General features: G+C 27.5%; 1 protein-coding gene across 3 annotated transcripts; it reads left to right on the forward strand.

Annotated features, from left to right (window-relative positions):
* Positions 1-1,386: 1,386 nt before the first annotated feature.
* On the forward strand, positions 1,387-7,952 carry LOC100162322 (eukaryotic translation initiation factor 3 subunit C). 3 transcript variants are annotated; one of them, XM_001949656.4, is made up of 15 exons: positions 1,387-1,518; positions 1,590-1,705; positions 3,453-3,585; positions 3,644-4,020; positions 4,105-4,232; positions 4,306-4,444; positions 5,041-5,303; positions 5,371-5,583; positions 5,657-5,810; positions 5,878-6,093; positions 6,421-6,561; positions 6,636-6,774; positions 6,877-7,070; positions 7,135-7,477; positions 7,556-7,952. In XM_001949656.4, exons 2-15 carry the CDS (start codon positions 1,613-1,615, stop codon positions 7,762-7,764), a joined length of 2,742 nt encoding a protein of 913 aa, XP_001949691.2. In that variant the 5' UTR covers positions 1,387-1,518; positions 1,590-1,612; the 3' UTR covers positions 7,765-7,952. The 3 variants fall into 3 exon arrangements, with proteins under 3 accessions (XP_001949691.2, XP_003243930.1, XP_008182184.1); XM_003243882.4 differs by having other exon boundaries at positions 1,391-1,518; positions 1,572-1,705; XM_008183962.3 differs by having other exon boundaries at positions 1,396-1,509.
* The last annotated feature ends 4,929 nt before the right edge of the window (positions 7,953-12,881 follow it).

Raw genomic sequence — 12,881 nt, forward strand, 5'->3', positions numbered from 1 at the left:
ACATTATTAAGAACAAATATAATGATTAGTATTTATAATGATCATTAGACTTCAGCCAAATTAACCGTTCATAGATTTTACTTTTATTAATTAATTTTAAACTTGAATTAAAGCAGCCTTCAGGGCGATTAGGGCGTGCAGCTGCATACCCTGCACACCCCGTGGCTCCGCCTATGATTGTATATATTTTTATTGATCTTACAATATCTAATGTTTTTGTTGAATATAATTTAATATTGTATAAAAAGTAACATTATACTGTGCAATAGCCAATAATAATAACATCGTTGTTATTCTCAAATTGAAAATTACGCCATTAAAGTTACAATAACAAGGTCAATAAGTCACTTTTTATAAGGCCGACTTTTAGCAAAATGTAGGCACTACCTACATTATAATATTACTTAATATGTGTACACCATGCGTTTAGTAAAATGTTACTTATTAGTTATTAGTTATTACTAAAATTAGTGAAGTCATTTTTGTCTAGATCGACCTACAAACATAATTCTAAACTCAAGTACTCTCAACACTTTTTACATAAACATTTGATTATTGCATAAACTAAATACTTATAGGCAGTGGCGGACATAGGCACAAATAGCGTTTGGGATTTGGGGGGGGGGGGGGGGGGCTAAAGCCTTTTTTTTGATAATATTGAATAAGCTTAAAACAAATTGTAGGAAATGTTTGGGGGGCTATAGACATTTTTGGTAGGGCTTAGCCACTAAAGCCCCCCCCTATTTGCGCCTATGGTGGCGTAGCTAAGGAGAGATATAGTTACAAATCAAGGTAGATTAAATATCTTAATCCATCTTGTTACAATTAATAAAGTTGCAAGAAACAAGTACCTATTTGTGTGCTTGTTTAAATTGGGCCATATAATGTGAAAACTAGATGTAATATATCTACACATAATTCCTTACAATTTTACGTTAATAATCATTCAGTCTAAAGTTAAATAATATATATTAGCGTATTGTGTATTTGTGTGGCATGGACGGAAAGTGATCTATTTTAGTTGCAGGTGACGTGTGAGGCACAAGCCGCAGATGAGGACCGAATTTCACCCAAACTGAAATTAAATACAAAATATAAACTATTATCTAGAAAATAGAAATTATAGGTATTATTGGCTATTGTAGTACCTACTCAGTATTATACATTAATTATACCAATAAACATTAGATTATGAGAGATTAGGTTCACAATTATATAATATTTAATATTTATATCATTAATATTTTTGTAATTTTTTATGAAAATACGGGATGGCGGTAAAAACTAGACATAATTTTGACACCGTCCTTCACATACTGTTATTTTGTATTGGCTACACTGCGGCCTGGCGTGGTGTGATATTGTTTATCAACATCACCGCACCGCATCCACGCTCACGGATTACGAATCATCAGTGACTAGACCCCACCATTCCATATTTTAATCACTGTACGTCTGTACTTGCAAGTTGCAATTTCGCCTGCGTGTTTTTCCGGCTCCACGTTTTTGGTACACTTGGTAGTATACATTTTATTTGTGTTTATTTAAAACTTATGCCGTATTTCTTAAAGAGGCGATTTGCTTTTTAGATTGAATACCATAGTTATCAATTATGAGTAGATTCTTTGCAACCGGCTCGGATTCCGAGTCCGATACTTCGTCCGAGGAAGAACAGATTATCCGCCAACCAACAGCGAATTTCACAGTAAGTAACTTTCATAAATATTTAATACTATGCTGAAAACGAAATTAATATAATACCGATAAATATTTACTTAAATTGTTACAAAAATGTTTTGGGTACATCACAAGAAAACTTCTGTAGTGGCTACTCCGATGGTTACTCATATTAGACTACAAAATATATTTCTTTCTAAATGTTATATCTAATAGTTGATAACAATTAATGTATACTATTAGTTGACTCTACCTATCTACATTTTGCCCATTGCATTAATTAGAAACTTTTTATTATATTTTCATATGTAGGTTCATTTGCTTACATAAAATATTATTCTTTGAATAAAAATACATTGGTATTGTTGAAATTTGATATTAAAACAACTACTTAAATCAAAGCCTGAAAGCATAAAATATTTTCCATTTTCAAAATACTTGTTATTAGGTATGGTTAACTTAATTTTTGAAAAAAAGATTATATAAATATCTTAATTTTAGTTAATACTAATAGTTGGTTATTTACAATTTTAATTTTAAATTTCATATAAAAAAATCTAGTACTTATACCACTTCCAAATTTGTATAATCCATATAATAAACTAATCCTAAATTTATAGATAATTTAAATTTTGAACATTAAGAAATATAAATTAATTTTTATGTAGATAGGTACCTATTATATCGAAAATTTTAAATTTCATACAGAAACATTTTAGATTTTAAGTTGAATCTTTTTAGTGCGCTTAATAATGGTCATTATTTGAATTTCTTAGTGTAATGCCAAGATTTTGAGATGAATAATCGCATTTTTAAAACTACTTTTTCTGTTACATCATCTTGTTTTAGAAAAAATGTATTTACAGGAGCTATTGTTATGTAATTATAGATAATTTCAACAAATTTGAAACTTCAATTTCATTAAAAAAATTAATTAAATATAAGCTTTGCTTTGTTGAAATACCTAAATTTTTTCTGTTTTATTGCTTTACCTATATAAATTAATAATTGTATTAGGCGTCTTCTTTATATTTCTTAAAATTTTTAAGGTTTAAGCTTTAAAGTATTTTATATTATAAACAAATAAATAATAACCTACTTTTCTTAAATTATATTACACATATTTTTAACTTAAATTTACTAGAACTTTATGACTAAACAAAATAAGTCCAGGGTTCTAAGTACTGGGTTGGGTCCAGTTATAAAACCCAGTAAAAAAAACCCAGCGAAAAAAAAAATTAACGAATATAAAACTACATATTATTTTTATTACTTTTAAGTAACAATAAAAACAAAAATATGTAAGCAAAAACATATTATAATTTTACTTTTCTTAATTATAATTAATTTTAAAGTTTTAAACTCAAACTAATAAGCAATACAAATTAAGTAATAATAATAAAACAACTTATAAGCACTTTTTAATGTTTGCTGGTGAATAGTAATAAGCAAATTAACTGTATAATTTTGTATAGGTAGGTAGGCATACTAAAACTTTTTATATTTCATTATAAGTTTTTTAAATGTAATAGTTATAACTTATAGGTAATAAGTTATATTTAATTTTACATAAACAGTAGGTATATGTTTTAAGCTTTAATGTTTTGGTAACTGCCCTAGTAAAAAGGGTCAGGAATCGACATTCATTTGAAAATTATTAAAACCCATTTAACCCAACCTGGTCGGTTTTTATGAACCCTGAAAATAACTAAAGTAAAAATGAATTGTGTGTACAAACTTTTAGTAATTTACCAACTATTGTTCTTTCATTGTAGTTCAGTGATGATGAAGAAGACACAAAACGTATTGTTCGGTCACTCAAAGAAAAGCGATATGAAGAGTTGACTATGACAATCAAACAGATCAGAAATCATAAGAAAATCAAAGATATGAGTAGCTTGCTGACCAGTAGGTTAATATAAACCTTAAAATTAAGAATCTTTGTATACCATTAATCTATTTATAGGCTTTGAGGAACTCACCCGTGCATACACTAAAGCATTCAATGCAGTCATATTGAAAGAAGAAAATGGAATAGCTCCACGGTTTTTTGTTCGCTGCTTAGTTGAAATGGAAGATTTTATTAATGATGTCTGGGATGATCGAGTAGGACGTAAAAATTTATCAAAAAATAACTCTAAAAGTTTGGCTTCCCTTAGACAAAAATTTAGGAAGTATGTTAAAGATTTTGAGAGTGATTTAGCTAAATTCAGAGAAAATCCGGATCTCCCAGACCAAGATGAAGATCTAAAAGAAGATGAAGATGAAGATTCTGATGAAAGTGATAGTAAAGATGTAGCTCCAGCTACGTCTTTTAAGAAAACAGAAGAAAAAATAGCCAAGGTTAGGATTTTCTTATTTAATTTTCTTTTACTTATTTTACAATTAATGATACTAATTTTTATTATATTTTTATTTCTAATTTAGGTACCAAAAACCGGTGGAGATTCTGACAGTGACGATTCTATTGATTGGGGTAGTGACTCTGAGAGCTCTTCTTCAAGTAGTGAAGATGAAGGTCAATATCAAAGTATAAGAGAACGGTTTTTAAAAAAGTAAGGGTATTTTGATTAGCCTAAAATGCTCATAATTATTCCCATTTTTATGCCATAAATATTTTACTACTAGATCAACGGACAAAGATGATGACGAAAAGAAAGAAAAGAAAAAGGAGCGCAAGGAAAAACCTAAAAAACTAAAGCGAGAAGAAGAAGATGGAAGTGGTTCTGAATGGCAAACAGTAAACAAAGGGCCAAATAGCGTTTATGTAAGTGAATATTAATTGGAACAAATTTTATTACTTTTAATAAAGGCTCGGAACTTTATGCATTTGAATATTTCTTAGGAGGCTGCATATTAAAAATCTCATTCAATACCAATTTGTTTCATAGTACATACAATCTAAATACAAAAAATGTATATTGTATATTTGACTAAGCTTACATGGTTTTGCATATTTAAAAATTTTAAACATATTAATGCATATTATGTAAGTAAATCATTGATTTAAAAAATTAAGAGCATCGTATATATTTTGAATTATTCTATACCGAGAATTGCTTGCAATTAATCATCCCGGTAAAAACAATCTAATCATTCAATGTATAATTCAAATAAATATATAATAACATGATTTAATATTAATTGCTGTACCTATTTAGTACATTTAAATTTTTATATTTAGTAATAAATATTTGAAAAATATTTCAAGACTTAACCAAAAATAAAAAATTAACACAAATTTTTACCTAGCTAAAAAATAAATATTTATTAATATATATAAATACATGTTCGGAAAAAGTTCCGAGTTCTGCTTTTAATAATTTGTTTTTGCTTAATTTTTATTTTTGTTATCAACTCTAGGAAAAACCAAAAATGTTTGCAAAAGATGTAGAAATTACTCCAGAGGCTGTTTTACGTAAATTAATAGAAGTAGTTGCCGCCCGTGGAAAGAAGCGTACAGATCGAAGAGAACAAATTGAACTGTTACATGAATTGTTATTGATATCAGAAGCTCATAGTTTAGGACTAGGATTAAGAGTGAAAATAAAGATGTCAATTATTTCTTCTATTTTTGATTACAATCCAAAAGTTTCTGATGCTATGAAGCCAGAAATTTGGAGCAAGTATGTTAATAATTTTATAACTAATTAATTTATTGCTGAATATTAAAATATCATTAATTTATTTTAGATTATTGGATTGTATTGTTGAACTTCTGGACTTGATTCTCCCAGTTAAAGACACAATCTTTATCGGAGAATCGGTAGCAGAAGATGCTGAGATATTAGACAAGGCAACTTTTAGGGTACGTGGATGTGTGCTTACAATTGTCGAACGATTAGATGAAGAATTCACAAAACTTTTGAAAGAATGTGATCCTCACAGCAATGATTATGTTCAAAGGTCAGTGTTTTGTGTTACTATCAAAATTAATTTTAGCTTCTATGATTTTATAAATTTAACTAAAAACATATAGATTGAAGGATGAAAAACGTGTTTGTGACATCATTGATAAAGTTCAATTGTTTCTGGAACACCAAAATATTGAGTCGGAAGTCTGTCGTATTTATATGCGTAAAATCGACCATCTCTACTACAAATTTGATCCGCTTGTATTAAAGCAAAAGAAGGTACAAATATAGACATTTTACATATTGATTAGTCATTTAATCATTTTTAATAAATAATTAATTTTAGGGAGAAATTCTTGCATCACATAAAACAAATGTTCAAATAATGGAAAACTTATGCAAATACATTTATGACAAAGATGCTACAGACCGTTTGAGAACTAGGGCAATTTTATGTCATGTATATCATCATGCCTTACACGATAACTGGTTCCAAGCAAGAGATTTGGTACTTATGTCTCATTTACAAGAAACCATTCAACACTCTGATCCTGCCACTCAGGTATGTATATTAGTTGGCCATATGGCTCTTTGGTAAAATGTTGCCATCACACGTAAATGCGTCACTGGCGTTGAATGTGTTAAGAATTTAGTTGGTATGGAAAAAAATTGAATATTATCTTTAAATTTTAAAGATATTTACTATTTATTTTTCCCTTAAAACAGTCAAGTCAATTTTAGTGTTAATTTTTAATCGATTTAAGTCAAGTACTTGTTTTTTAAGAGTATAATTAGAGAATTTTATCAAGTCGATTACCATCCCAACTCTAATATCTTTATATATATCATTAATGAGGTTATTAAATTATATTACATTAATCAAATACAGATTCTTTACAATCGTACAATGGCTCATATTGGCTTGTGTGCATTCCGTCAAGGAAACATTAAAGATGCTCACAACTGTCTGGTTGATCTAATGATGACTGGTAAAGTGAAAGAGTTATTAGCCCAGGGGTTACTACCACAGGTAAATACTATAGTTTTTTTTAATAATAATAGTTGATCATTTGATTGTAATGTTAAAATATCATTTATGTAAAGAGACAACACGAACGTAGCAAAGAACAAGAAAAAGTGGAAAAACAAAGACAAATGCCTTTCCATATGCATATTAATTTAGAACTCTTAGAATGCGTGTACCTGGTATCAGCAATGCTTATCGAAATTCCATACATGGCTGGTAAATTGAATTATTAATTGATATTATTGAATAAACTTATAAACATAATATTGCATAAAAATATTTCCTGATCGCATATTAAAATAATAAATTATAATCTAGCTCATGAATTTGATGCTCGTCGGCGTATGATTTCTAAAACATTTTACCAACAACTACGTTCTAGTGAGCGTCAGTCTTTAGTTGGTCCTCCAGAATCAATGAGGGAACATGTAGTCGCTGCTAGTAAAGCAATGAGGAATGGAAATTGGTCTGCCTCTCGAAATTTTATAATCAACGAGAAAATGAATGCTAAGGTATAAATTTATAAAGTATACATTTTATTTTTATTATTTATTAAATTAAGTATTGTGTTAATAGGTATGGGAATTGTTCTATGAAAGTGATAGAGTCAGAGATATGTTAGAACGTTTGATAAAAGAAGAATCTTTACGCACATACCTGTTTACTTATTCTCATGTTTATAACTCTATTTCAATGAAGACATTGTCTGAGATGTTTGAACTCCCAAAAAGCACCACTCATTCTATCATATCAAAAATGATTATTAATGAAGAGTTAATGGCTTCTCTTGATGATCCCACCCAAACAGTTGTAATGCATCGTAGTGAACCTAGTAGATTACAATCACTTGCTCTGCAACTGGCCGATAAAGTTAATAACTTTGTAGATTCCAATGAAAGGATTTTTGAAATGAAGCAAGGTAAATTAAAACAAACAAAAACATATTTATTTTATGAAAGTATGAAGTTATTACATTTATAATTAATTTTTCTTTTAGGAAACTTTTTCCCAAGAGGTGGTAATCAAAATCAAGGACAATACAGACAAAACTTTGGGCGACAAGGTGGTGGTGGACATGGCGGACATGGTAGGCACGGCGGCCATGGTGGACATGGACATGGTGGACACGGCGGCCATGGAGGACACGGTGGCCATGGGGGACAGGATTGGAACAGACAACGACGAGACAACCGTAATAATTATTAACAGCTTTAAACAAATAGTTATTATTTTCCTTTTCCTGAATATTCATACAGTTATTTTAAGTATAAAACCATAAACCTTATATCTGTTCAACTTTTCTATTGAATAAAATTGGTGCAGAATACATTTTTATTCTATAAAATATGAAATATTTAAAATTTACAATTAAATATTATTTATTAATATTTCAAGTCTGTGTTATTTATTTCAACCATATTTATTATAATTCAAACAAATCCAAATTCTTTTGATGTTTTATTCCAAATAAACCAATTATACAATAATTATGATATTAACTTGATTATTCTTGATTGTTAAAGAATATTATTCTATTATTTTACAATATTTTAATTACTCAAAATTCAACATTATTCCTGTAAAGTGTAGCGTATGAAGAATTTCTACAGAATATCTAACCAACTGTCATCATCCTCCTACTAAAAAACGTTGTGTTAACCACATGCCTTAAACTTTAAAAATTAATAAATGTTTTAATACTATATAGAAATTATGAATAATCCTTCAAAATATATTCATAAATTTAAATGGGTAATCAGATTTTCAAGTAAAATTAAAATAAACATTTAAAAAACACTATAGGTATTACATTTTAATAATTAATTTTCTGTCTCTACCTTAATTGGCTTCTTTAGGTATGTCTATATGAATGTTGATTATTATTCTTACCTATTTTATTGTATGTTCAATACTATCATATACATTAATTATGTCATTTTAATATTGTAATTGTCGAACTATCATAATTTTTACTAGTAGTTCTAAAATAAAAAAATTACATTTTAATGGTTCATGTTGGCTCCCTTGTACAGTACAGAAATCCAATATTAACATGGCAGTTGTTTAATCTTATCAATATTTTATTTTCAAATCAATATTAATTTTTTTCTCTGACCCACGTAACACGTAGCAAATTGTTGCAGAGCAGATACAATTTTTTGATATTTGTTTCAATATTCGAGTGAAGAAATTACCTAAGTTGATCTGAACTTTTATTTAAGAATACTACCTAAGGCACTTCATAGATTTTTATTGATATTTCAATTTTAAAGTGTGTTTTAATAATTCTAAAATATAAAAGTTTTTAAATTATCTTTGTTGTGCGTGAGTTAGAAAGTGAAAAGTGAAAAATAGTATGCTGATATCCTCTTGAGGTTTTTAATTTTGATTCAGTTATTATCAAATTAGTATGTCAATTGCATTCAATTATATCCTATATAACATAAATAGTGCAAGGGACACAACATTTTTATAAATTGCATAATCATATGTCATAACAAGATGTAATGAAAACATATGTTATATACTTATATGTATGTGAAAATATATCAATTATATTCAGCAAACATAAACAACATATTATTCAATGATATAATCAATGGGTAACATAGATATTAAACATATAGATGCGGCATTGTCTATCTACACCATACATATATAAACTTAAATCGTTCTTCTTCGTTTAAATATATAATTTTGTCCAAACATAAACTTCAATTAACTATAAAAAAAAAACTGTGTTAATATATTTTTTAAATTTTTTGGTTACAGTATGAACTAACTACTTATGTGGAACCATGCTTTAAATTTTTAATGCTTAGCTTTCAGAATTGAACATTTTATACATTTTTAACTGTGAAACAATTTGGAAGTTTTCATTATGATTCAATCTTGATGAAATTTGAACTTTAAATTATTAAAAAACAGAGATGGAAAATGTTTTTAAAAAACGTTATTAAACTGAAAAAAAACCAATAACCAAAACGAAAAAAAAAAACTAAAACTAAAAACAACAGAAAAGCGATGACAAAAAATCCCACAAACCGAAAAAATTTAAATAACGAAATCAAAAACTAAAACAAATAAATTATAGTATTATACATTATAAAATTATTTATACCACGAAAAAAAAATTTCGCTTGTCTTTACTTTTTAATCTTTAATTTGAAACAGAAATTTTGAATTTTCTAATTTTAATATAAATAATAATTAATTTTAATCTTCAACTTTTAAGTGCATTTCTATATTGCGCGTTACTATTATAACTTAAAGGTTATAAGTTATAAAAATATAATATAAAAAAAAAATATATATTATCAAAAGCGTTATTTGGAAACAATAGGAAAATAACTTTTTTAAAAACGTTAATCAAAAACAATATGGAAAAATAACGTTTTTAAAAACGTTAATCAAAAACGGTAAAAAACTTTAAACAAAAACGATATTTTTTAAATCAACAAACAAAAACGAAAAAATTATAAACGTTTTCTATCCCTGTTATGAAACTAAAAAAAGGTAAAAGTTAATAATGTCCGTAAACAGCTCAAAATGATTCAAAATATTTTGAAAAATGTATTATGTATAAAAAATAATAAAAATAAACATATTGTGTAAATTTCAAGTATCCATGGTTATTCGTTTTTGAATTGCAACAAAATAAGAAAACCACTCCATGAGAATCTAGTATCCAATGTTGTAAATATTTGAACTTCAAACACTCAATAAAAGTTAAATTTTACTTTCCGGTAAATTTTTTTATTTTTGATAAAGATAGAGTACCTTATTAAATTAATGTATTACATTTTAAAATCTTGGATATAAAAAGAAACATTTTTATAAATTTACAATTTTCGTGATTTTTACGAATTTTATCAAAATTCTAACTATAGTCCATTTAGAATAAGAGAACACTAGATTTACGTATTAAAACCGATTTTTACCGTGGCTACCTGGTGTAGTCTTATTCTGAATAAAGTATAGACAGGAATAGAAGCTCTGACTCTCATAAAAATGTGGATTTACCCTCAACTTTTAGATTCTGGGCAGAGCGATGAATGTATTGATTTTACAATGATACATTTTACATTTTTTTTGTGTTAGTCATCACCTTTTAGGACAGTAAAAAAGCTTAGATTTTCTTCAACAGTATCTTTTCTGATAGGAAAGTGAATCTAGTTGATATTTTGGGCTTTGGGGAGTCAAAAGTATTCATTTCCTAGTAGTTTTCAAAAGTGCCGTTAAAAACAAAAGAAAAATTAAGGAAAGACGGGAATTTTTACGCAAAATCTGTTTTCGAGAAAATCGATTTTGGTTTTGGTGGAACTCTAAAACAAATGACTATGGGTACATGACATTTTGACTGAATGTTTATATTAGCATTTTCTATACATCATAACATTTTGATTTTTGACTTATTTTGAGCTGTTTACGGACATTTTCAATTTCCATTTTTTTGTTTTTTTTTCTACAAACATCAATAAAATATTATTTGTAAGTTAAAAAAGCTTGAAAATTTAATAAGAGGCTCCTAGCATATTGTTTCAAAGACAGATGAAAAAAATTAATAATCTATCGTCACATTTTTTTTTTATAAGCATTTAAAGTTTAAATATTCACAAAATACATAAAATTCACGAAAATGTGCAAATTTTTTTGAGTTAGAAATTCATAAAAAATTTTCTATTTAAATCTAAAATTTAATTATTTAATAAAAGATTCCTCATAAGATTGTCTACCTTTATCACAAAAAAAATATCTACAAGTAAGACAAATTAAATTTGTATGTGCATTTGAAGTTCATATTTTTACAAGATTGGATATTCACTCGATTTCTCATGTAGCGATTTTGTTCTATTGTTGTAGTTCAAAAACGAATAACTGTAAATACATAAAAATTCCATTGAATGTTTATATTTTCATTTCCTATACACCACAAAATTTAGATTTATTAGAAAAGTATTTAAAGTTCGAATTTTGATATAATTTATCAAATTTAAAATTTAATAATTTTTTTGTATAGTTAATAATGTATAAAATGTTAAATTTTTATATCTAAGGATTAAAAATGTAAAACAAAGTTCCACGTAAATAGGTTAAATATAAATTCCTTTATTCACAATAATATCATAAAATATACTTATACCTAGTAATATTATAGGCTGACTGATCATTTTAGCTCAGAATCGTTTTTCTAATTTCTTATACAATTATATTATAATAATCAGCAGGGGAGGGCTAAGGGGTTGAAGCCCCCCCCCACAATTAACCGTATTATTATTACTTTTTTAAAAATATTTATCAAGTTCAACTATAGTAAGCATGACGTAAATTCATATACGTCTTACCAAAATGAATTTATGTATGCATACCAATCATAGTATCAGAATACTAGTATTTATATCACGGACTAAATAGATTCTATATATCTGTGATCAAATAAGTATCTTCCGTAGTCCAATTGTATTGTATTGTCGTATTAACAATGTTGTATATTATAATATCTAATATGATAGTCGTGGCATAGTCCATATCACGAACTACTACATAGGACTGGACACTGTATAAAATAAGGTGGCTACAAAGTTGTACGGTGGTCGTACGTTCGCTATGTAGCTGCTCTCTGGTGGCATTTTTTTATACTGTGCTGTTGTAAATTATTTTATGTGATAAGTCGTGACTAGTCACTAGTGATAACTGAAAAACGATCAAAAATACAAAAATTCAAATCAACGACAAACTTTTTATATTCACTATTATTTCTAAATAAATGAATGCGTATTACTAGTTACTATGTTGCTACCAATTTGGAAAGTTTTTTTTTTTGCGTGATTTATAACTTGCTTTTGATTAGACATACTTGAGTATTGTCTCATTCTCATGGTAATATAATAAGTAATTATAAATTACATATTTAATTACATATTCATAAATTTTTCATATTTCTTAAGTCTATATGTATATAAATATTATGTTTATAAAAGTAAAATTCGAAATGTAGTAAATCTAGTACGTCACTAGATAGCATCACAGTCGCAAACGTACATACCCGTACAACTTTGTGACCGGTGTCCCACCCTCCCCCTGCCCGGAGTGTCCAGTCCTATGTAGTAGTTCGTGGTCCATATTCCATAAATGATTGATAATTGATATTACAAAATAATAATACTACGGCATTCAGCTGTGGTAACAACCACTGAACTAATTAGTATTTATTCCGGTGCTAACAATTAAGAGGACGCTACACTCGCATACGTTGTCTCCGTCTTACAAATGTACGACATGGCAAAAACTGTTTTGCGCGGGACAAATATATAAAAACAATA

This window comes from Acyrthosiphon pisum, chromosome A2 (assembly GCF_005508785.2).
Source record: "Acyrthosiphon pisum isolate AL4f chromosome A2, pea_aphid_22Mar2018_4r6ur, whole genome shotgun sequence".
Classification (NCBI taxonomy): Eukaryota; Metazoa; Arthropoda; class Insecta; order Hemiptera; family Aphididae; genus Acyrthosiphon; species Acyrthosiphon pisum.

Coding starts and splice junctions, on each gene's coding strand:
- LOC100162322 (XM_001949656.4), top strand. CDS start 1,613: ATGAGTAGATTCTTTGCAACCGGCTCGGATTCCGAGTCCGATACTTCG. Junction 4,445..5,040: donor AAGGGCCAAATAGCGTTTAT/GTAAGTGAATAT, acceptor TATCAACTCTAG/GAAAAACCAAAAATGTTTGC. Junction 5,584..5,656: donor AGCAATGATTATGTTCAAAG/GTCAGTGTTTTG, acceptor AAAAACATATAG/ATTGAAGGATGAAAAACGTG.